The sequence below is a fragment of the Botrytis cinerea genome, chromosome 12 (genome assembly GCF_000143535.2).
Source record: "Botrytis cinerea B05.10 chromosome 12, complete sequence".
Lineage (NCBI taxonomy): Eukaryota > Fungi > Ascomycota > Leotiomycetes > Helotiales > Sclerotiniaceae > Botrytis > Botrytis cinerea.
In genome coordinates, this window is record NC_037321.1 from 453,598 (window position 1) to 478,514 (window position 24,917).

At 43.2% G+C, this 24,917-nt stretch overlaps 6 protein-coding genes across 6 annotated transcripts; 1 reads left to right on the forward strand and 5 right to left on the reverse strand.

Annotated features, from left to right (window-relative positions):
• Positions 1-59: 59 nt before the first annotated feature.
• On the reverse strand, positions 60-4,085 carry BCIN_12g01310 (hypothetical protein). Its single transcript, XM_001557804.2, has 2 exons — positions 1,389-4,085; positions 60-1,341 (listed from the first exon to the last, which is right to left on the reverse strand). The coding sequence occupies exons 1-2, from the start codon at positions 3,900-3,902 to the stop codon at positions 274-276; spliced, it is 3,582 nt and encodes a 1,193-aa protein (XP_001557854.1). The 5' UTR covers positions 3,903-4,085; the 3' UTR covers positions 60-273.
• A 216-nt stretch (positions 4,086-4,301) lies between these two features.
• BCIN_12g01320 (hypothetical protein) lies at positions 4,302-6,154 on the reverse strand. Its single transcript, XM_024696239.1, has 3 exons — positions 5,683-6,154; positions 5,370-5,620; positions 4,302-5,309 (listed from the first exon to the last, which is right to left on the reverse strand). Exons 1-3 carry the CDS (start codon positions 5,746-5,748, stop codon positions 4,397-4,399), a joined length of 1,230 nt encoding a protein of 409 aa, XP_024552045.1. The 5' UTR covers positions 5,749-6,154; the 3' UTR covers positions 4,302-4,396.
• A 468-nt stretch (positions 6,155-6,622) lies between these two features.
• On the forward strand, positions 6,623-8,343 carry BCIN_12g01330 (hypothetical protein). Its single transcript, XM_001557802.2, has one exon. The coding sequence runs from the start codon at positions 7,037-7,039 to the stop codon at positions 7,820-7,822; it is 786 nt and encodes a 261-aa protein (XP_001557852.1). The 5' UTR covers positions 6,623-7,036; the 3' UTR covers positions 7,823-8,343.
• Positions 8,344-10,819: 2,476 nt separating this feature from the next.
• On the reverse strand, positions 10,820-12,510 carry Bcgst13. Its single transcript, XM_024696240.1, has 6 exons — positions 12,320-12,510; positions 12,093-12,227; positions 11,714-12,040; positions 11,336-11,647; positions 11,137-11,274; positions 10,820-11,084 (listed from the first exon to the last, which is right to left on the reverse strand). The coding sequence occupies exons 1-6, from the start codon at positions 12,410-12,412 to the stop codon at positions 10,983-10,985; spliced, it is 1,107 nt and encodes a 368-aa protein (XP_024552046.1). The 5' UTR covers positions 12,413-12,510; the 3' UTR covers positions 10,820-10,982.
• A 145-nt stretch (positions 12,511-12,655) lies between these two features.
• On the reverse strand, positions 12,656-16,849 carry Bcuba1. The gene is made up of 4 exons (XM_024696241.1): positions 16,176-16,849; positions 15,683-16,059; positions 13,641-15,627; positions 12,656-13,590 (listed from the first exon to the last, which is right to left on the reverse strand). Exons 1-4 carry the CDS (start codon positions 16,182-16,184, stop codon positions 12,847-12,849), a joined length of 3,117 nt encoding a protein of 1,038 aa, XP_024552047.1. The 5' UTR covers positions 16,185-16,849; the 3' UTR covers positions 12,656-12,846.
• Positions 16,850-17,250: 401 nt separating this feature from the next.
• Positions 17,251-18,653, reverse strand: Bcfpr1. Its single transcript, XM_001557798.2, has 6 exons — positions 18,039-18,653; positions 17,889-17,953; positions 17,770-17,830; positions 17,693-17,713; positions 17,515-17,556; positions 17,251-17,452 (listed from the first exon to the last, which is right to left on the reverse strand). Exons 1-6 carry the CDS (start codon positions 18,269-18,271, stop codon positions 17,425-17,427), a joined length of 450 nt encoding a protein of 149 aa, XP_001557848.1. The 5' UTR covers positions 18,272-18,653; the 3' UTR covers positions 17,251-17,424.
• Between the last annotated feature and the right edge of the window lie 6,264 nt (positions 18,654-24,917).

Here is a 24,917-nt window from a genome sequence, read left to right on the forward strand (position 1 = left end):
TTCTTCCCACATCAGCCATTCGAAAATGGGATTCACATGTAATATGGACCACAATACATTGATAATTATAATTAATTGATCTCTACCCGAAAGTCTCTATAATCGTACAAATATCCAGACCTTCCCTTCCCCAGTTCCCCCTAAAATTTCCTTCTAAAGGGTATCATGAACAAAGAAAAACTGCAAGCTTGTTACCAACATGGGAATGAATGTATGTTTGCCAAGGTCGATTAAATTCAATATGTATACAAGTAAAAGTTTCTTAGAAAGGATCTATTGATCCCGTGGTGTAACAGGAATATCCCAGATTGAAGAAGCTAATTGTGTAGATTCAGATGGGGATGAATCTTGTTCGAGGTGTGGGTTTGAAAATTCGGTTTGATTGTCGCCGTCGGAATTTGGAGCAAAAGGTATGGCGGACGTGGAAGTAAATACTGGAAGGTCATATTTCTTCCCTGAAGCTGGTGTGTTTGTATTCGGTGGTAACCATCGAAGTGGTTCTTGTTGTTCTATCGTGCTTGGAATCGGGCCATGGGGCTGAAAAGCCACAAATTTGTCTGCGCTGTAATTTGATGAATGATCTGAAACATTTCCAGAATCATATGACTCCAAGGGGTGAGCAATAGGTGAGCTAGTAGGGAAGGGGAGTTGTTCAGGCTCTTCCGATTGAGCATGATCATGTGGAGGGACAGATAGTTGAGGGGTTGAAGGTCCAGGTGAGATACTCATTATTGGTGTGGAAGCTGCAGATTGATTGTAGGTCGTCTCAGAATTGGCGGTTGTAGATGGTGTTTCGTTTGAAATATTTGAGAATGTTTTCCCATCTGCTTGACTTGATTCAACCTTTACCCTATGCTTTTCTTCTTCCTTGGCTTCTTTCTGTGCTTTAGTCAGAAGACTGATCTTGATTTTTTTCATGCCAGAAGTTAGACTATCGACGTCAGAAGACTGGTTGCTGTTTCCCGCAGTTGGAACAGCCCCAATAGTACTGTTCGTATTACTATCAGAATCAGTCACTGGAGGAGACTTCTTGCGAGGTCTACCTGGACCTGGTTTTGAAGCATCAGTCCGAGGCTTAGCCGGTGCTCTTGTTTTCTTGACAACGACAGGTGGTGGAGGAGGTCCACGAGAACTCATAGCGGACCCCGGTCGTACACTCATAGAACTACCAGGCCTTTGAGAAGATGATGGCGCCTTATTAGCAGCAGGTGCCGGCCGAGGAGGGGGAGGCATTGCCACAGTAGTGGATATAGATGCGGCGCTAAGTCTCCGGGGAGTCTTTTGTGTTGACTGACTAGAATTCGTGTCGGATGCTTGACTTGTGCTTGGAGCGGGAGGAGCCTATTGATTGTCAGTTTGTAGTCATACGACATAATGCAGCTACATACCTTGTGTACAGGTGAAGCGGCGGTGCTGGGAACGGTTCTTCGACGGTTTGATTTTGCAGCAGGCTTCTTGACCTCATCTTTTTCAATACTATCAAGCAATTTCGGTGGAGGTTTTCTTGTTCGTAAAGACATTCTAGCATTAGCCGGTTCCGGCATGGCAGGTTGTTGGGCACCTTCAGAGTTTGCTAATGATTGACGTTCTTTTCTTGCTTTTGTGGCTTCGGCAGCAAGATCTTCCCATTGACAACTCTTCGTCTGTCTATCAGTTGGAATAAGCAATTTACTCAATTCATGAGCTGCGACTGTCCAATGAACATCAGGTGGTGGAGGAGTAGGTGGCCTAGGAGGTGAAGATCTTGGAACCGGCACTCCGTTTCTCATACCCATCGTTGATACACTACGTTGTGCCGTAGGAGTATTGACGACTTTAGCAATAAAGGATTGTGTAGGAGATGCAAAATTTCCTTGAGGTCCCGCGGGTTTCTGAATTTTCGGCTCTTCGGGGACAGGTACACTGTTCATAGCAGCATCAAGTTGTTCCAATCGACCTTGCGACCACCATAATGGATCATATGGCATGAAACCGTAAGGAGAAGGCGGTCCAGGGCTCAACGGATCTACGCCAAGTCTCTGTCCCATTTCAAAGTTTAGACCCGCGAATGCCTTTTCAGTGTGAGCTACAGGATCACTTCCTGACAAACCACTAAGATGACTCAATACCCCGGTACACAAAGCACGATCACTGTAACCACCTTCAAGAACACTAATGATCCTTCCGTCTACCCCCGTACCTTCCTCAGCAGCAAGTTTCACAACATCTCGGGTTAGACGAGCATAAAATTCGGTTGGAACGTTGACTTTATGACGTTGCATGCCAGAACTCTCCCACTCACTGGCGTCGAAACCAGCCGATAAGAAAATGGCAGCTTTTGGTTTGGGTCCATTAGGCGTTGTTTGAAGTCGATCATATTGCGTCCGTAAGAAGTTTCGTGTCTTCTCAAGTAATACTGAATACTTTGATTCATATAGTTCCCAGAATCCTTCTTCGCTTTTCCAAGGTTGTAGGTGAACATTCCAAATATTTTGGCCGTGTGCATTTTCAATACAAAGACTAGCATTCTTGACTTTCTCCTCGTCACCCATCTCACATGGATACGAATTAATATCATGAAGACTAAAATATCCAATCGAGGTCTTCTTCCACGGTAATGCATTCTTAGCCAAGTTGTTAGCACGAGCGTTATGTTCCCAAGCAATTGCTTGAGATCCATCACCATGATGGAGATCAAAATCGATGATAGCCGCATGAGTTAAACCGTGAGTGAGCGAAGCATGTGAAATGCCAACATGAACATTATTTAGCCAACAAAAACCAGAAGGATAACTAGCTGAACAATGATGTCCAGGAGGTCTTATCGCAATGAAGGTTCGGCGTGGTCCTAATCCGGTAGAAGAGCCTTCAAAGACAGCATCAACACCCTCACATACAGCACCCAGCGCACCCTCCATAGCATCCAAAGACTCCGAACACAGATAGAGATCGCCCTCGTGAAACTTTGAAGGAGGTGCTTCATTTGGACCTCGATTCATCTCAGGCCTAGCCAATTCCTTTCCATTCATAGCGAGCTTGGCTTCTGCATTATCACACATGATCTTCAACTCCTCCATCCACTTTACTCCATGTACATTTGTGATCGCTTGCGACGATAAAGACAATCGACGTGTAGTTTTGCGTATGCGAAAGGGCGTACTAGGTACCGCAGAAGCTTCCATACCAGGGTGAAGAGGATAGCGACCTTCAGAGTGCCTTTCACCCAGTCGCACATATGCAACAGACAATCCAAGTATGCTAGCATGAATTCTTTCGGGTCTTTCGACAATTGTACTCAAACCAGTTCGTGAAGTTTTGGGTCGGGAGAAGCGATGTCCATAAACGGAGTCGTGGAGGATGACGATAGTCTCTGCAGATCTTGAACCGTCATTCAAATCTTGTAAATCCAATTCCGACTTGAAGTGCGAACTTGCGATAGATGCTGCAGTATGCCGTGGTGAAGGTTCACGCATGTCTTCCTCCCTTTGAGAGAGGAGTGATTTCCCACCCATGACAGATGGTGACCTATGTGCAAATTGTGTGGATGATCTTCTGCTTATTGAATTTTTGTTTGGGGTTAAACCTCCGCCGTTGAGTGAGTTTAAAGACGGTTTCCGAGAGAGGTGTGAAGTAGATGAGCGACGTTGGTCGAAACTCGCAGTACTGGAACTTCGGCGTAAGGGGCTTGGAAGCACGGGGCTTCTACCACTTGGTGATGGGTAGAGATTTGAATGACCACCATATGATGTCGCTCTCGAGGAAGAAGTATGAGGTGGAATTGGAATGCCAGCTCTTGAAGAGTTGCTTATTGAAAGGCGTCTCAGTGAATTTGATATCGCAGCATCGTTGTTACTTGTCGAGGGGGGCAACTGGACTGGCGAAGGGCTGGCATTTCTGCCACCGTTTGGCGATGAATATGCCATTGTAAACGAGCGAATGAGTGAAATTGTGTTGAGCCGAAAGCTCAACCTTCACTTAAATTCTTGACCCTTCACTAAATGCAGTCTTCTCGTCGCGAAGTTTCCGGACAGAGAAGCTATGACGATGACGAAGGAATATGCGGCAAAGAATCCCTAAATCGCGTATTGGCGCAGATCGCGAACCCCTGCCACTTAACGGTTCAGCCTCGGTGTCGTTGTTTGATAAGAATCCAAGAGAAGAGCAATGAAATAAGGTTCAATATTGATATAAAATATGAGAAGTCGTCTGGAGGAAATAGTAAGATCTTGAATGTCAGTGTCTTGTGCTCGTAGAGACGCCGTTGTTTCAAGTTATCTCTCTAGTCACTTAGGGAGGGGTAGGTTTTGTTTTTTGTTTTTTTTTGTCAGACTGTCATTGCATGCAGTGCCCAACGATTCTCTTCATGCTATTTTACTATTGGTATCTATTCACCTCTTATTAATCCTAAAATCTTCTCTCATTGCTCCATTAGATCAACACCAACTGTTCTTAATGCTTCTACGGCCCAATCTGGATATTTAGATTTCTCACCATGAAGATCTGCAAAGAACTTCTTAACGAAAGCGGGATATCTATCTTCGATGATAGCTTTCCTGGCATTTCTCATCAACTCCAATTGATACCAAACATTATGCATGGTGAGTAAATGTGCACCAACAGTCTCTTTAGCAGCTAAATGGTGAACATATGCTCTGGTGATACCCAGACCGCCATCTCCTGTTCTGCAGCATATGCATCCACATCCTTCTTCCACTGGCCCAAAATCGTTCGCGTAAGATGCGTGTCGTAAATTTAGAACTCCATGTTTGGTGATTGCGTTTCCAAATCGTGCTGTGCGAGTAGGCCATACACAATCGAACATGTCTGCACCTAATGCCACACTGACTACCAAATCTTCAGGATATCCAATTCCCATCACATATCTGGGTTTATTTTCTGGCAGGAGACTTGTACATGTGTTTACTACACGACAATAATCTGACTTGGCCTCACCACCACTTAACCCACCTATTGCAATACCTGGTGTCCCTCTTGCTACCATCTCTTCGCAACATTTTTTTCTCAACTCTAAATCCAAGCCTCCTTGTATAATGCAGAATAGATTTTGGGTAGTCGGATTCGCATGTGCGGCAATGCATCGATCGAGCCATCTAACACTTCTTTCCATGGCTACTTTCATTCTTTCGGCATCCGTAGAGGTAGTGACCAAGACATCATCGAGTTGCATAATGATGTCGCTTCCTATGGAATTCTGAAGAGACATTGAATGCTCCGGCGTGAGCAACATAGGAGATCCATCATGCGGACTCAAAAATCGTACACCTTCCTCTGTGATGTTGGCCAACTTTAGGAGGCTGACCATTTGGAAACTATCGGCATTGTGTTAGTTTTCCAAAGAGGTGTGCAGGTTGATGCGTAGACAAAATTACCCTCCACTATCTGTTAATATATTGTGGTTCCATCCTTGTAGCTTATGCGCTCCCCCAACTTTGTCTAAAACTTCCTGCCCTGGTTTCAAGCCTAAGTGGTAGGTGTTGTTCAAGCATAAACGACAACCTGTCTCTTCAAGCTGTTGCGGAGTCAACCCTTTTAATGATGCTTGTGTGGCCACTGGCATGAACATGGGTAATTGGACTGGCCCATGAGGTAAAGTCAAATTGGCGGCTCTTGCTTTTGTTGTCTGACATGTTTGTAGAAATTAGAGAGCGGTGATGAAGGGAAAGAAAAGCAACGATCGCTTACAGAGCAACGAGCCAATAGCTCGAATGTCAAAGCCGAGGGCATAGGAGCTTTGGAGGCCGCCATCATATCCGGATTTCTTTTTTTGCCCTTTTGTCTTTTTTTTTTCTTTTTCCCTCTTTTTTTTGGATCTTTTTTGCTTAAATTCGATAATCTTATAAAATGTCTCGGAATGTCTCTTGAAGGGGTTACGAGGATTATTAGATTGGAACGTGGGTGGTGGGGGATTGACCACAGCCTTGTCTATGCTCGACACGAGGCTAAGGTTATACCCGGGATGCATGCGGGTGGACACCGTATCGGTACATCTCAGCCTTCCGTTGATTAGACGAATGGTGAGTGCGTGCTTGCGGCTTAGGTAAGCAGCAAGCACAGGGAACCGTCGTCGCAATAGGAGGAGATGCCAGGACTGTCGACTTTCTTATTATGCCGACAGCATGGTCCCTTCTACCAGGACGTTCTTACGACCGTCCCCTTCTCAGCCACATCACCCATCTAACATTGCTTCATGCCTTCTTCTATATACGCCGTCAACCATTTCGTAAATATCACCCCATTGTGATGGATTCCCAAAGGTTTTTCCCTGTTGGTTTTGGTCCAAATTCACCATGGAAAAAGTCTGAATGTCAGCCAATCCTCTCTTAGTAAGATAAATTCATCTCCACCAACATCAGACCACTTTCTTCTGCCCAACAAGGATTTCACCACACAAACGATGCAAACAACACAACAGGAACGTCACTCGCCTTCCTCACATACGCCGGTCCCTCGACCCTTACTGAATATAGATCGTTATGCGGTTAAATTGAGGGAAGCGTGGCTGATCGCACACCTCCATCGAGTGCTCTCCATCAAGAATCTCTATCATTTTCGTCTTGGCGACGAGATACGATCGCTGCATTTGCCAGGATGGAAGTTCGACTCTTTGGGACTTGGGCATCGTGGATAAATCAAGTGAAGTCTAGATTAATATCAGCTCACTATATCCATATTTCATTTTGTTGATCGGGTTCCTGTCCTAAGTGAGGCTTTCCCATACACACAACTTTACATCTTTCCTTCCTTAACCTTCCGAGGTCTCTTCTTGCATGTGCCAATCAAGAGGTTCTCAGCAAAAGCTGTATAATATTCATCCAGTCGATTTCTATTCCATCTCAACTTCACTACACTACACTTCACTTCGCTTCTATTCTAATATATATCATTGCAGTGCTCGAAGGCTACATGATATTTCTCTCTCGAGCGCTCAAGATTGACCTGGCCGTATAATCATTTAATCGTAATAGACTCTCTTTTCCACACGTTACCTTCCCATTCAACCTTTTCAAAAGATTTCTATTGCTTTTCCTTTCTCAATATGTTTACCTCTTATATCAAAAACAATCCGTCAATGGATCCTCAAGTTCTACGAATGATATACAGACCACAATCTACCATGATTTCACCATCTCAAGAACCACTCAACCATTTTCATCTTTTCCCAAAACTTTTACCTGAACTCCGAATCCTCGTCTGGCGATATGCCTGCACAACTCGCACCGTCGAAGTTCGATACGATCCTACCATCGATCGATGTCGTTCAATAACTCCACCTCCTGCCATCCTCCAAGCTAATCACGAATCACGAACCGAAGCTTTACGTGTATACACTCTCTCTTTCGCAACAAAGACCTCCGAACCAAGAATTTATTTCAATCCTTACATCGATGTTCTTTATCTTCCTCGGCATCGTGCTATGGGATATGATGAAACCCTCCGCGACTTTCGTGCCTTTTTAAATGCACCAGAACTTCTCGATGATGTCAAAGCTATTGGAATCGATCATGTGGATGTGGAAATCAAGAGACCCTGGGAATCATACAATAAAGCGACCTTGATGCGATCTTTTCCGAATCTCGACTTGGTTAAACTTATCATTAAAGAGGAGAGAAGACCATGCGGCAAATTGGATGAGAATTTCGAATTTGTCGAACCGAGGATGGAACCAGAGGATATATTAAGAATATGGGTGGATTTCAAACAAAGTTTCGTGAGGGAAGAAAGAACTTTGAAGGAAATCGCTATGGGTCTTGAGAAAGAATATATGGGGTGGGCCTTACCGACTGTGAGGGTACAGACGAAGGTTAAAAAGGGAATTGTATAAAAGAAATAAGGCACGGAGTAATTGGGTATTAGCTGGTGTATTTCATATGGTATACCCAAAGCGTTGGCGCATACTTAGAATGGAAATCGAATGGATTTTGGGCGCAAGCAAGGCTTCTTTAATGGTGGTTTTTATCGTTCATTTTCTTTTTGCCGTTTTCTTCCTGGCGCGAATATGGAACGCGCATGATTGGGAAAGAAAACTGGCACTTTCAACGATGAAATGGAGGAAAGTCTTTCAGAGATAGTCAGTCATATTCAACAGTGGGCGAATAATATTCAAGGCCTTTAAATACTATTAATATATAAGTATCAAGAGAGTCAAAGCAGTGTCAGAATTCAAAACCATCTAGAGAAAACCTAGATATGAAGAAGAAAACTACTAGTTTTAGTATGTTCCTACATACAGAGCAGAGATTCAAACTCGTCTGATGAATAAGACAACGTTAGATGTAGGTAGTCGAGTAATCTTTCTTGTATGTATAGTAGATTATATAAGATATCTACCCTAGTGATTTGGCAGCGGGGTGTCTATATCGATATGAAGTTTCATGATGGTATACTTGTTTATATGATTAAATCTTGAACTATTTATAGGTATGGGTATGGGTATAGATATAGATGGTATATACATAAATCCCTGCATGCATTCTTCTCACATACCTATTATCTATTATCTATTACCCATAACTCTCCCCGCTTACAGTATCCTCTCGAGCCCCGCCCCCGCCCTCGCCTCTATTCCTCGAATTGGAAATGGGAGTGGAAATGGAAATATCATTCGCTGGGTAGGAACAGAATCGGTATGAAGATAAGTTGAGATTTGGAGTGAAGATTGGGAGGTTTAGTTAAGGAAAATTGGAGGGGGGAGTTGGGAGGGGGGGTGAAGTAGAGAGCTAGATAGAATAGTAGCTAGAATGGAAGGAAGGAAGGAAGGAAGGAAGGAAAGAAAGAAGAGAGGCTGGAAAGAAGAAGGAGAAGAAGGAGACGAAATCATATGCCACGGGAGACGAGAATGTGAGGATGCGATTTGAGAAATCGATCATGAGATTCCGGGAGTTGGGGTTTTGGTATTATAGTGTTTCCTATTATGAGAGTTTACGAGTGTGTAAATATACACAGGAGTATTGTGCATATGTGCGTATGTGCGTATATCCTATTCAATCTTATGAAAATACATTTTATCTCATTTCATCTCACTTCACCTCATCTGAAAATCCTACAACTTTATTATATTATATAATACAATACAATTCGACATCTTAATAACTTACCGCCTATAGCCAAACAAGCAAACAAAATGAAAGTGAGATCTCCTAATATACAGAGTTGTGAATATACATACATACATACATACATACATACAGATAGATAGATACACAACTCTGATTTATACACGCATCGAATATCGAGTATTTATATATATTCCACTCTGCTCCATCTCTCCCTCAGTTCTAGTCTTCAGCACTGTATATTCTCTATAGCTGATTGACCTACAACTCTACAGCTCTACACTCCACACTTTACAACTCCATCTCTACTAACTATATAAACACAAACACAAACCCCAGATTCGATTCTCCACCCATTACCATACCTCCCCCCTCTCTTCCACCCCCCTACTCATTTCAAACACTCCAAAAACAATCTCCTCCCCCCCTCTTCTTTTTTTTTAAAAAAAAAGTATCAAAACCATCCACTCCATCCTCTCCACTCCACCCCCTCCCACAAAACCAGCCAACAACCAACAACCAACAACCAACAACCAACAACCAACAACTCAATTCAACTTGCACTTTGCACCTGAAGTCTCAAATCTCAAACCTCAAACCTCAACATTTCAAACCCCCCAAGATCTCTAAACATCAAGCCCCCAAAAATCAAAAACCACTTTCACAAGAATAGAAAATCCCATCCCAATCCCAATCCCAATCTCACCATCACAAATTTCACAAATTTCACAAAACATTCAAGGAAACAAGCCCCAAAACCAATCATCTTACTAATAATCCCATCCCATCCCATCCCATTCACAACACTTCAAAGAATCAAGCAGAGGATTGTTCATACATACAGAAGAAGGTATGGAGTCGATCGATCAACTGATTTTAGTTGAGTTTAGCTTAACTATATATATATTGATTGATTGATCGCTCGTAGCCTGGATTTACTATGTTATCGAATTCAACACAATACTATCATGATTGGTTTCATGCAATACTCTTTCTAGAATATGATTTCTAACTATTGGGGAATATACTCGAGTAGCATCTGTAATAAGTGTATATTTAATATCTCGCTTGGAGAACCATCTCGGTAGAGCTTTGCGTTTTGTGCTTGGCGTGATCTTTGGTATTGAATTATTTTTGATGTATTGACTTCCTCACATTCACCTCCTCACATTCACTTCTTCACATCCACTTCCTCACATTCACTTCTCCACATACCTCTCCTCCCACCGAAACCCACCTCCCATCCTTCTCCCTCCCCAGAAAAACAACATTACTTCCGCCCACCAGACTCCGTAACCCTCCCAGACTTCGCAACCCTCGCAAAAACCAAAACCAAAATCAATATCAAAATCAACCCTCCCTCCCCTCATCACCAACCGCTCAATAAGTAGCCAACCCACAAAGAACAACAGAAACCCCAGTAGCGATTCCAAAAAAAAAAAAAAAAAAAAAAAAAAAAAAATAAGTAGCATTCAGCTCCACCACAGTACACACCGCCCGATTCCAAATACCATTGAACAGAGAGAAAAAACAACAGTAATCAATACGAGAAGAGGAAATATAAACCAAGCAACTGAATCAGATATGTGGTATCTTATTCTGCATCACGAACTGAGACGATGTGTGATTTAGCTAACCAAAACCAGTTTCATCCTCATCCTTCCAGATCTTTCGGCTATATAGGAGTAGGAGATCGGGAGACTACTCCCAAAAGATCAATCAGGTGGGTTCGTGTGAGCAACTTTCCGCGAATGAAAGCAAAAATCTGTAAACAATTTTAAGCCAGGATGTATCAACCAAAATACAAGCAAACTCAAAGATCAAAATGAGTCTACTGTTCCATATATATTCATTACTACCACACTAAAAGCTTATATCTTTGATCCATTCCCATTTCCTAAGCCCAACACAGCATTACCTCTTGCCAAATCACTTCCTCAAACTCAAAGCCCATTTAACAGCTGGAACTTCTTCATCTTCTCTCAAAATAGGTGGCTCAGGTCCCACAGGAGCAATACTGAATGGATTAATCTGTGATGAAGTTAGTATGAAACTTGGCTCTAGGGTAAATAAATGCACATACTTGAGTGTGACTTTTCGTATAATGGTTTTTAATGTGGGTAAACTCAGTAGTTTCTCCAAATGCTGGAACGTTCCAATACAAATTCCTTAACCACTTATGGATGTATGGGTATCCTGATCGAATATCTCGTATGTTTGTCTTTTCAACCCATTAGTTATTGTCGCGCTTCATCAAAATGGCGGGCTGGATGAATACGGACCTTGAAATGTTGTACGTAAACGACGTCAAAACGGATAATTGTAGTGAACAATCTCACATCCGCTTCGGTAATATTCTTTCCATAATAATACGGTCCCTCACTCTCACTCAAATGTTTCTCAACCCGATCCAAGGATGCGAAGAGTTGGATCACAGCCTTCTCGTATGCTTCCTGCTTAGTGGCAAAGCCAGATCTGTAGACTCCATTGTTAATATCATTGTATGTCCATTCATTTGTAGCTTCGATTTCCTTTTGGAGATTGGCAGGAAAGAGATCAACATTCTTGTATTCCGGAGCAATGATGTCATCGAACTATCCTAATGTCAGCACCTATCATCCAAAGTTCTCCAGAAAACAAAACTCAAAGTCCAAACCTACCTCAGTGTAAAACATCCTGATGATTTCACTACTCTCATTACTAACAATCTTTCCCTGCTTCACATCATAAAGAGTGGGAACTGTGAATCTCCCAGTATATTCCGGATCGACTTGGAAATAGATATCTCTCAAATGCGTAAATTCTTTGTGAGCTTCAACTGGAGAAGCTGTGACATTTTCGCCCGTGACATCATCCTCAGGAGTTGCAAATTTCCAACCTTTTTCTCCCATATGCCAATGTACACTAGTATATGGAATGATGTCCTCAAGACCTTTGAGTTTGCGCACAATCAATGCGCGATGAGCCCATGGGCAGGCATAAGATACCTAATTAGGTTTATGGTTAGTTGGAAGTGGGAAACCCGGAAGGTATATTTACATAGAGATGGTATCTTCCCTTCTCGGGTGGAAATTCTCCTCCTTTCTTAATGAAATTTCGGAATTGAGATTGTCCTCTCTTGAATTCTCCCGTTTTATCATTAAGTGCTACCCAATGTGTGATTTTTTGTTCGGACTATACATATTGGTGTCAGTAAATGTCTATATCATTCATGTCTACCGCCAGAGCTTGCGAACTTGGAACTTGCGAACTCAAAGCGAACTCACCATATTTGGAGATTTAGTAGAGCTGAAACCTCTTAGTGGTAAATTTGAAAAGTTTGGAAGCTGTACAGATAGCTGACGAAGTCTAGAAAGCATGAATTGAGCTGAATTGAAAGGAGAAGGGTTATGTTGTTCCCCTTTATATATGTTGATACAAAGGAAGAATGGGAAGCTTGAGATGGATGATGAATGGCGGGGTAGAGATTTGTCATTGATTGGACCCGTTTCGGTGTATCGGTGCATCCTTGCCAATCTGCCGAGTCTGCTTACATTTCTACTGCAAAGCACTTACTAAGTTTACATAACCCACTCAAAATTGAGCTTTTCGTTGCCTCAAGATGGATTTATCAGGAAAACTCAAAATCTCACGGTAGTAGTAGTAATCCTCTACGTAAGTATCCAGATATTATTCGACACTATTCAACGCATTGTGGTTTGTAAGATGTTCATAATTTGCTGAATTCATTGTTCGCGCTATTCTAATTTTGATAGCTCCATAAAATATATGCCCCCTCATCTTCGCTGTTTCGTTAATTGCCCAACTTCATCATAATGTAAGGAACTTCTACATCTTCTTCATCTTGATCTTCAACACAAATTTCAAAGATCACCGTCTTTTGATGACTTGGAATAGGCTTCTTAGAAATGAGCTCAACAAGTTCACTGAGCTTCAATTTCATTCGATCCGCCAACTTTGCCTTGGGGAAAAAGCTGGCATACAAGAGACTAACACCTGAACTCAGCATAGTGATATCGAGACCCTTGTTCTTTGAAAAGTCATTGATGAGTTCTTGAAGAGTAATGTCCTCAACCTCAAATCGATCCCAGAGTTTGTCAATAGAGACTTCTCCCGAGTGACCTTTGTATGTAGCCTTTGGACTAGCGATAGGTTCACTGAATCCAAAGAAAGGTAAGGCTAAGTTGACAAAGCCATTCTTGTATTGCTCAATATCGTCTTTACCATCAACAATCTTGTAAAATTCCATGATTACCAATCCCGTGGCAAGAGCAGTAGTAGTTGCAATGGCAGGAATAATCTTGCCAGCAATGAACTTTGTCTTGTGTCTATCGGCAAGCTCAATCTTGTAATTCTCGGCACGCAAGTTACTGGCAGCAGTGATGAAATCGATGTGGTGGTTCGTATCATCATCCTTTTCAAACTCTACTGGTGAAAGTTTCAAACCAGCCAATGATTTAGGCGATGGAAGCTTATCCGTGAGATTTTGAAGCTCCGTGCTGTCATCGAAAGATGAGCTAGTTGCAGCATTTGGATCCTAAGGTTGTCAGACATACTTTGTAGTGTAACGGGGAAAATGAAACTTACAGGTTCACTGTCATCAGCTTGAATCTTGACAGAAGAGCTGGGAGAGAAATCGGGGATGATCATGTTATCAAGAACTTTTTGAATCGTGCTGGAGTTGAGACCAGTGGTGTTGATTCCATAGTTGAAGGCGTGAAGACTAGCACCAGCGACAACGAAATCCCAATGATATTGGTTCTTTGGGTCAAACTTCAATGGATCTGGAGCACGTTTTGGTCCAGACCAGAAGGGTGTGCCACTCGATGTAGTTGAATCCTTAGGAAAGTTGTACAGTAATTGTTGAATGTTATTGTTGTATTGCTTCTCGAATTGTAGACGAGCCCACTTGATACAGTCCTCAACAGACAATGGCTTGTCCTCAACCAAGAAATCTAGAATCGTTTCTAGGGTTGCTTTTTCTTGGCCACCCTGTTTCAAGGTCTTATCAAGGTAATCTGGTTGAGTGAGGTATAAATTGACTGTTTCTGCTGGCTTGACAAAGTATGATTCGAATAATTCTCGAGACCAGGCAATGGTATGTTCAATCTTGTTGGGGAAACTTCGAAGGGTACACATTGGGAAAGATTGCTCGGGAGGATCCTGAGAGCTGGAATATGACTCGGTCAAGTGAGGGAGAACAACTTGTGTGTTACACTTAGTGCCAAGGGTTCCACTCTCCAACAAAGGCTTTCGGAAAAAGACACAACGACGATCAACGTAAGTTCGTGCATCGACATTATCGAGGGCGTTAGTAACACCATCAAGTTGATACCAGAATTGTTCGTTGAAGATATGTTCGGTATCTTGACCAACTCGATCACGCATGGTAACAATATGACCCTTGAGATCAGGGTTCATTGCTTGAACTGCCTCGGCAGCACAATCACTCTTCAACTTGCCAACATCTTTAGGTCTGAAGAGGAACTGACGATTAAGGTTGCTCTTTTCGATCGAATCCATATCAGTGACAAAGATCTTACCCTTGGGGCCTGTGGCTAAACCAATCATGGCCCAATTCTTCAACATTTCGCAACCAATAGCACCAGCGCCCACCAAAAATTGGGTGATGTTGGAAAGCTTCTCTTGATATTCTTGACCAAATACAGCAATTTGACCATCATATCGAGAGTTGAGGGGTTTGCATGTTTCCTCGGTTCGTTTGAAACTGGTAGGAAGGGACTCCAAAGAGTCGAAGTACATCCATTGATTGATTGGGTGGAATTTCCCAGAAACAGCCTTCAATACTTCTTGGGCTGCAAGACCACCGAAGAAAGCTGCCATCGGGTTCAAATCACCTTGAGCTTGGTAACTTAATTCGGCGATCAATTTGTCATCTACTTCAATATCCAGCTTTTGATTTTTGATGAAGGTCTTTGCAGACTCGATAATGACTAAGGAGTCTTCCCCATTCATCGGTCTTGGAAGACGACCTTGCGATTCTTGGAATCCATGAAGAGCCTGGAAACCAACATGGAGCTGTTGAGGACGATCGAATTTCGCATAGTCGGAAATGAGATGTTCTGGGTCCTTCAAAGCAACCGACAGTGGCTTGAAGTCAATGAATTTTGGCATTTTGACCTGTTGGTACATTCCACCCTTCTTGTATTGACCAAGTCCAGTAACATCTCCGATAGAGAAAGTGTATGGACCCTTTACCGTTACTTTTCGAGGCTCTGCGCCGTTCAAAGCTTCTAACCCTTCCAACTCGGTGAAAGTAACGTAATCTCCATCTTCAAGGCCATGTCGTGTTTCGTCCAAGGCGGATACTAAGCCTTCCTCGTCGATTCCAGCAACAATACCGCTGACTGGAGCTTCGCCTGTGGGGTCGAGAACGGTGAACTTATCACCAAAGTCGCAAAAGATTGATCCAAAGAGACCAAATGTATCTGCAACTACCAGGTAGATTCCCTTGTTATGTAAATAATCACCAATGATGATTTGGTCTTTGAGTGGAGTATTGGTCAGGACAACGACTTGGTATCGATCGAATTGAGCGAGGTCCTCTGTTAAGCTGCGGGGGCTTATGTTAGCAAAATTCTAGTCTCGCGCCAGAATGGATTACTAACCTTGAAGACTTGTGAACGGAAACCGGAGTGTATGCGTTTAGCTCAGCAACGCGTGGTGCGGTCACTTCCGCTCTTGGCTTCCCAACATCTTCAGGATGTAAAAAGAATTGAGATGAAAGGTCGGAGATGGCGGCGGGCGCAGGATCATAAAGGGTAAGACTTTTGACACCTGCCAAAGCAATATTCTTTGCAATCTCGACACCGAGTCCCTTGAGTCCCACAATCAGCACATTCGAAGCGCCCATACGCTTCATGGCCTCATGTCCTAGAACGTAAAGTTGTCTGCTGTAAAGCGATTCATCGATCTCGTTATTGCCGACCACCGACTCATCTACCTGCATCTTCGTCTCCATGTCTTTATCTTTTGTGTGTATGGCCTGGTGAGAAAGTAAGCATATGAGTGCGTGCAATACCACAAAGAAGATGTTTTGAGAGAGCTTGAAGCTCGAGCCTTTGGGATAGCTGTTGATTTGGAGGGGTAGCTTTCACTTACCGTCATCATCTTTTTATCTGGCCTCTGAGAATCCGCGTCGGAGAGTTTACGTTTTCCCAGGTTACCAGCACCGTTTAAATCTATTGTTGACGGAATGTTGGCGTTTGACGAAGGGTTCCAGAAAGAGGGTGATATTCTTCTGGCTCACTAGATTGTCCCAACTCAAGGCTCGGATCGTGAGTAGTTGGATATTGTGGGGTTATCGCCTTGCGAGGTGCAGTATTACCTAGGCAGAGGAACCCGAGCTAATAACGTTCTCGAAAGGAGGCTGGATGTGCGATGACTGGAATTCACTGTGGTTTATGGTTTGTTGCTTCTTCTGATTCGAAAAAGAATGGGTTGATGAAATGTGAAATGATTTGGATCAATGTTTATTATGGATGAGAATTGGAGTTGGAAGCAGCGGGTTGCTTACAGTATCAAATGCCTTTCGCCTCGCACAATCCACCACCTCCCTAGCCACTGAGGCTCTAGCACTGGCCTGACAAATAGAAACATCTAGAGTTAAAATGACATAACTACACTGGACCTGGCACGCCTCGTACCTACCGATGTAGGGAGGAAGGAGTCTAGGACGTGAAGAGGTCTTCGAGTATCAATATGTGAAGGTCAGCATTTTAGGAATGCTCGCTCTGTATGGGATTGCTATTCTATTGTTACGAAGGTTAATGCACTTGATAGGTTATGGAAATTATGTCATCTCAAAGGCGTTCATTTCAGTAGATTTGAGTCGTCGGACTGCGATTAAACAAAAAATACTGGTCATTTTCGAGTCATTGGGCGGGTCAAGAGAGTTCTGTATTCTCTATCAACGCTGAAATCGGCCCTCCCCGAGATGCGCGATGTCTGCTGAGTAAACTGACGCCATCGTGTATTCATACTGCTTGGTTAGGTAGGCAAATACACAGCCCCTCGTCACTCTGAACCAATCTATACGAGCTATACATGAGGGGTGGTATCCGATCCTTGGCTCCAAGAGTGCGTTGCAGATTTGTCAATTTCACCATTCATGTATTCTCGTCTTCTCACTCCTGATGCAATATTCATAGGTTTGATAACCTTCACAAAGTCCAAATGCATGGTGATTTCATAGAAACAACGTGGTATTCATTTTTAACTTAATGGGCGGCTCACGTATGCCACCACCCAATATGTATTCATTCACTCGTTCGTTCGTCCGTTCTTCGTAAGCCTGAGCTTTCTCGCCTTAATGGCGGTCTATGATCGAAAACTTTTGAATATCGCGTATTTAGTTGATCTTTTGGAGCTCAACGTCACTGCAAATATTGTTAGTGGAGTACTTTGTGGATCTGGTATGCAGAATAGATTTGAGACTTACAAGAGAAGAGTTGAGTTGGCTGGGATGACAGGGGGGAAACCACTATAGAAAGAAAGATCAGCAATGCCGTTCATCCATCATGTGTCGCCGTCTTTTCCCGAGAATGAAAGTTGTCAAGTCGACCTCTGGAGAGGGTGACATTGGGAACGACGGGGGAAGGGGGGTTGAAAAATCTTACCGGGCACCATAGGCGTAATCACTGTGAAGATGTGTTAGCAAGGCCATTCAACAATGCCATTGGCAGGTATCACTTACGGGGTAATGTCCAATGTAGCCTTCTCACCGAGCTTCATCTGAGTAACACCCTCGTCCCAGCCTAATATCGAGTCAATCAGCATTCAACATCATTTTTATTGGATGGCGGGGTAAAATACCCTTGATGACTTGACCAACACCGATTTGAACAACAAAAGGACCACGGTTGACAGAAGAATCGAATCTGCGAGTCGATTTGTTAGTATACACATGAGAAAGAGGATTGCGATGCAAATGAGAATACGAATTGGGCGTCTGCAGGAACTTACTGGTTGCCCTTTTGGCTCTCGAGAGTGTCTCCCTTGGTAGTGTCCTTCAACCATCCAGTGTATTGAATGGTGACGGTATCTCCAGGCTTAGGGATTGCACCAGTACCCTCCTTCAAGACATGCTTTGTGACACCCATGATGACGTTTGTGCGAGAAAAGTTTCGGTATTGGAATTGTGCGTGGGTTGGAATTCTTGGAGCTGATAGTCGCAGACGGGAGAATATATATGACATGTGGAAAGAAGATCGTAGAAAGAGAGCAGAAGATCCGACCGGTGAAAGGGGGTGAATGGCTTTATGTAAATTTTTAGATCAACGGTTGCTGCGGGGGAGGTTTGCAAAGGTTTCCGGCGGTGGGTAATTGTCGAGCGAATGGTGGGGCTCAAAGAAAGAAAAGCTCACAGTTCAGGTCACAGCAGCCTTGTCAGCAATGGAAGCCATCTCGTAATGTACCAGCTAGGTGTTGACTAGTCGACACGGCAGGTGGATGGGTTCTTTTTTGGATTTGGATTTGGATTTGGATTTGGATTTGGATTTGGATTTGTTCTTGGTTTTGGCTTTCCGCCTTTGGCATCTGTCCCAATCTCCCAGTCCCAATCCCAGTCTCCTCGCCCCTCCTCGCCCCTCCCCTCCCCCTCCCTTCCCCTTCCCCATTCCTTCCAGCTCCAGTCCCTAGACACTTCCTGTGATAGTCCAGCATATATTAATGGAACGGGGAGCTTGTCAAGAACCACGTCTTCACTCCGGCAAGGGTTTGCTGTATCTAAGTGGGCGTCCATCCAAGACAAAATATCAAGCCATTCATCATACATGCACACCACGCCTGACACTTTGCACCTTGCCTTCAGACCGATCTTTGGTATGATACTCGCGCCTGGCTCGATACCAATATCGTTAGTTGACAACCTTATAAACTCCTTCTATCCGCTTTTCCGGTAACAACCCTACGCCATCTCTCGCATCGGCCGCATCCATCGAGGTCTAGTTCTCCAAAAAGGTAATTCATTATGTTTATCGCATCTACCGCCGATAATTCCACCTTAGCTTAGCTACTTGTGATATGTGTAGGGGAGCGGACTAGCCTTAGAATGGAGTTTTTACTTTTCTCCCCACGCATGGACATGGGATACTTGCTGCTCTGTCAGTGTCACCAGTGTACCCTCAACCCGAGTCTTCCTCTGGGATGTCAGGCCTGGCGGGGGGAAACGTGAGAAAACATGGAGCACTACACATTTCACGCTCTTCCAGCAGGCCAAAAGAAAGCATCCCACGGCCGGTCTATGGAGGGTCTCGTAATTGCTCGTACCAAGAATAAAAAGCAACAGTCCAGTGATAGCTAATCACCAATGTACCATAAAGTTTTCGCCCATTGTTGGGAGATCATCCATCATCCATCATCCATCTTGCCTTTATGATACTTTCAAAGGGTCTCGGCATGTCGGTATCCTCTTAGCGGTGCCTCTAGATGCAGCTCATACTATTTCCGTGCGACCTTGAAGTCAAGTCAACCAGTCAATTCGCAGACAGAAAGCCTCTTATTCACCGTGGCCCCACGAACTACAACGTCTAGCTTATGGCGGTTCTTCCACGACCTGAGCATGGAGGTGGGCTTGGCCTGTTTCTACACACATTTGTATGATCTGCAATAACTGTCAACTCTGGAGACGAGAAGCCCCAAATCCTAATTTCTTCTTTAGCAAGGCTCTCACGCTATGTACGCTATTATGCTACGGTATCTGCCAAAAGGAAATCTACCTTCTCCTTCATGGTACGTTTCTGACTGCATATCATTGACTAATCGGAATTTTGGTGCGTAGGAGTATCTCCCACATAGATTGATCCCATACAATCTGACATGCTGCATATTTTGCGTGTACCGATATGCCAGGTTTGAAAAAATGACCGATCTCGATCGTAAGGACAAGTTATCCTAACAAGTGCAAGTCCTAACAAAATGGGAGTCCGAGCAAGTACAAGTATACACTTGAACGGGAACAAGGTCTGAAACCTTTTATATAAATGATATACGGGCTAGAAGTTCCGGCTGATCTATCGGGTACAACAAGATCTCCGTCGGCAACCAAGTCGGGCCGGATAGGAAAGAATTGCCACCATCGACGCCGCCGCACCCGCTCGCTGTCTTTCTACTCAATATCATTTATTACCTTGGTATCGGACTAATCAACATGGTGCGAGCATTGCAGATGAGTTACTGTTTTGAATGAGGGGCCAGCTTGGTGCATTCCGTTCCTCACACAGCGCTCACTCTCGTTGCCGCTGTCACAATCACATGAGTGTCGGATCATGTGATAATGTTGATATGAAGATTTCGTTTTGAGAAAGTCTTGCATCAAACCCACCAGAGTGCATCGTGCCATAGCATACATGAGATATCGTTCTAGGCGGGCTACCCGTGAATGGCGGTTGAATTTCTTCCTTGCTGGAAGTTTGTTTTGAACCACATAGAGGCTACTCCTTATCTCGCCCAGCAACGGTATACTAATGAACCAAAGTAAAAGTCTGGAATCGTCTGCGATCTAAGATGTTGACACCTTGGCTGCACCACCACCACACTTATGTCGAGCGGAGATATATTTACATCATTATCTATTCGGTACCAACAAAATGAATAACCAGGTTCCCGCCAGGCAGCCTCTCAATTACCCGTTTTTATCCAGCCAATGTCTCGACGCGGATATCTCTTGTTTAGCATTTGGAGACCCAAACACGTCGAATTGCATTGCGAGGTTACATCGAACCAACTCATTCCAAGCCTCTTCTTCACCTTTTACGGGTTTCGGGTTCTAGATTACAACTTCCACTTGGGCCCTCACTCCATCCTCAACTTCATATCCACATAAATGGATCCTCGATACGTAAATGCACATCTTCCTTGCCTCTTCCAACCACATCCCCGTTCTGCAAATATCGCAGCTTCAAAGCACGTCAAGACGCATCGTTGTTCCCCGGTGGGGGTATACACCTCCTTCTCAATCCAGACAGTGTTCCTAGAATCTAGACTGTGCTTTGATATCGAGACTCAAGATCGTTTACCTTCGAATCCAATAGGGATGTGGAGATCATACATAACCAGCCATCTCGTCTCTTGTTCCGGACTCGTAGTACTACACACATGTCTGGAAACCCTAGCCTCATGCCCATCTTGATACCCATTTCTTTCATTCTCGAATCCGGGAACCGTCTTGGCTGTGTTCATCTACTCTTCATGTCCACCCATACTATCTGTCGGATATATATACACGTCTATATCATACACATGTTATTTATTCTCACTTACATGTAAACCCAGTCTGAGTATGATGATCTGGTAATGCAATATAAGATGCTGTAATGATATTGCACTATCTCTTCCATCTCTTACCACATGTGCAATATCCGATCCAGCTTTTGTATTCTGTATCCTACGGCATTCATTTTGTATCATTCTTCGCGGCCTATCTCATCTTAAGCTATCTCTTATTGTATCGTATCATACTATTCGGAAAGAAAGAGGGAAGGAAGGAAAGAGAGAAAGAAAGAAAGAGCTATATAACCATACAGGATGCACAAGATCCCTTGTATCTCAGCCCAACTATTCCGAGTGCATTGACATCAAATCCAATCCAATCAAAGTCATCTTTATGTGATATGATATGATATGATATGATATGATATGTGTAATAAAACTGTAAATTAGATCTACATGGTAAATCGAATCGAATGGACTCGGTTCGGTTTGGTATGGGTATGGGATGATCTTGATCTGTTGTAGATTTCTTGATTGGATTGTTGTTAGTGAGGGAGGGGGAGATGGATGGAGGAATGGGTAGAGGGGTGAGGAGAGGGGTGAGGAGAGGGGTGAGGAGGTATGTTGTTGTTATGGGTGGGATTGGAAGGGGGTGGAAGTAGAAGTAGAGGTAGAAGTAGAAGTCGAAGACAGGATATGATATAATAAGCGTTTCCCATATAAGGAAACAGATTCTAGGAACAGGAGGAGAGCTGAGGCATTAAGTAAGTAAGTTAGTGAGTAAGTAGTGTGCTTATATATTTCCTACAAATTCATGAGATTTGAGATTTGAGATTTGATTGTAGGGATTGGGATTGGGATTGGGATTGAAGACGCGGGGGAAGGGTTTCTTCATATTGAAACTTAGGTATACGTACTGGATGGAGCATGGGTATGTATGTGTGAAAGATAAAGTAAATGATATCCCGCCGTTGGTGCATTTGAACTGGAGGTTTTGCTTCAGGCGTGGCCGAGCGGGAAAGGGGAAAGGGGAGAGAGGGAGAGGGACGGGTGGAATTTACAAGATGTGCTTCTTCTTCTTCTTCTTCTTCACATGCGAGAATAAAGATCCTGAGTCGCGATACGCTCTGGAATATCCAACCCGATGGATCAATAGATAAATCGAGAGAGAGAGAGAGAGAGAGAGAGAAATAATAAGTCATATAAACACAAACGAAAAGAAACACATATATAGCGAAACTGAAATTGAAACTGAAAACTGAAATTGCTATTATATGATTCCAATTTCGCATCAGATACCTAGATGTTAAGCAGGTATATATCTTATGCACACGCATATCGAGGGTAAATCCAAATTCAAATCCAAGTCCATATGATATGATATGATGAGTATCGCTATCCATTGGGGTTGAACATCTAGAGGTCGAGAAGAAATATAAGGAGGAATGAGTTTGAGTTTGCAAACCCCGAGTTCAAGTTTCTACAGTGAGTGAGTGAGTGAGTGAGTGAGTGAGTGAGTGGGTGGGTGAGTGGGTGGGTGAGTGATTAAGTGATTAAATCTATTAATATTCATCGGGGGTTGGAAATCTAGGATTTCGAGAAGAAAGGGAGGGATGTGTTTGTGTTTGAGTTTAAGTTTGCGTTTGCGTTTGTGTTGAGATCAAGATTGAGATACATCATACTGGGTCGAGGCGTTCCCGTGGGGCGTTTCTACAAGAGTGTATACTGCATTTCATCTCTGCATCAACACGTATATGTATTGGAGACTGCAGGAGTGAGATAGGGAAGGAAATCGAGTAGTGTGTAAGGAGAGCTTGAAGGGAATCGGGGAACGGAAGACAGTATCGAGGATTAAGTTTACTATGTACTGCGACATGATCTAGCCAAGTATTTATGCAATGGATCTCATAATACTCACGACAAGCGCATTGAAGCTCGGGAATCGTATATGCGATGCAAAAAGATGGGAGAGCAAGCAAGCATACAGAAAGCTTGGGTGAGCATTGGAACTGGGAACTGGGAACTGGGAACTGTGGAAGTGCTGATACTAGTACTGTGCAGCAGACCAAAGTAGCTTGTGAATAATGGAATATGAGTTTTTGAAGGGATGATGGTATCTATTCTCGACAAGGAGAAATCTGTGGAAGTGATGGCATGTTTTAGTCTTGTTGCTAATTACTATGCTTTTTGGGATATGCTTTGGATATGTCGAGGTACATGTAAAGATATGTATAGATCGCAGTTTGTTTATTCCCTCACATGATGTATCATGAAGCAAAATAGCATGACTATATAACAGCGACGTGGCTTCTATGAACAAGAGGGTGTTTTTGAAATCTCATAGTTTTCATATATATATATATATAGACGAAATTGAAACGGATAAAGAGAAATAGATAGAGAGAAATGAGATTTTCGGATTTCTTTTCATGTTGGGGAATATTTCTCTGTGTATCGCAGATTTTGTTTTGCATCCCATATAGTATACAACTTCTATACCATACGATGCCACGCCATGTCATCTATATCATGTACATTATGCAGTACCAAGACGAGACAAGAAAAGAGAAGACAAGATGAGACGAACGAAATGAAACGAATATGAAATCTTTCCGTTGGGAATATAATACATACAGAATGTACAATTTTCGGTATGAGATAGAAAGATTGGATGAACACATACCCATCTATCTCATTGTGAATCTCATCTCATCTCGTCTCGTCTGAAATTTTTCCTTTCTTTCGTTTTCTGAAACGTGTGGTTCCTTCTAGTCTGTGAGAAGTGGGTGGGGAAGGGGGAGGATAGATATGGATCTCGGTCAAGGTAAAGAGAATTTTGGCACGGTGCCGAATTCGTATTGACTGGTTATGTTATGCCGAGAATAAATGAATGAATGAAGGAATAATCTTTTGGTGACTTGGCTTGCGCAATGGTGTATCGTGGAGTAGAATTGGTCGGATGAGGGAGTGGCAGGTAGGTAGGTATGATATTGACAATAAGAATAAGAACAAGAACAAGAACCATGTATCGATCAGTCGATCGAGAAGATCAGATTATATTAATCTCTATATACATGCATATACACATGTATATACTTACATACACACATACATACCAGAACGCACCAGACGAAACCCAATATACAGCCATGGTATAATACATTACGCTCATCATACAATACGAGACGGAATTTTTTTCGGGATTTTTTCTACGATATAATATACATCATACCTCAGCAAACCCAAAAGAACCGCCGCGAAAACTACGCAGCTGAGAACCTGGGAAGAGAAACAAAGGGATATGTTACAAGGGAATCCCCTTCGTGTTTGGAAATTAGATGGGTGTGCTTGGACTTTGAAGTTTGGGAGTATGCATGGGAGGAGGGGAGAGGGGAGGAGTGAGGAAGGAGGCAAGCTTGTTTCGTATGATGGTAGATTTTGATTGTGGATTTCGAGAGAGGACAGGAGAGGGAAAGAGAAAGGCAGACACAAAAAGCTGAAATCGAAACAAACCCCCAAAATACAGCAACACGAACGGAAGAAGGAAGGAATGTTTCGGTATCGAATTCCTCGTTCAGTATCGTATGCGTGGATGCGTGGATGCAAGGATTGAAGAATGTTCTCCTTCGTATC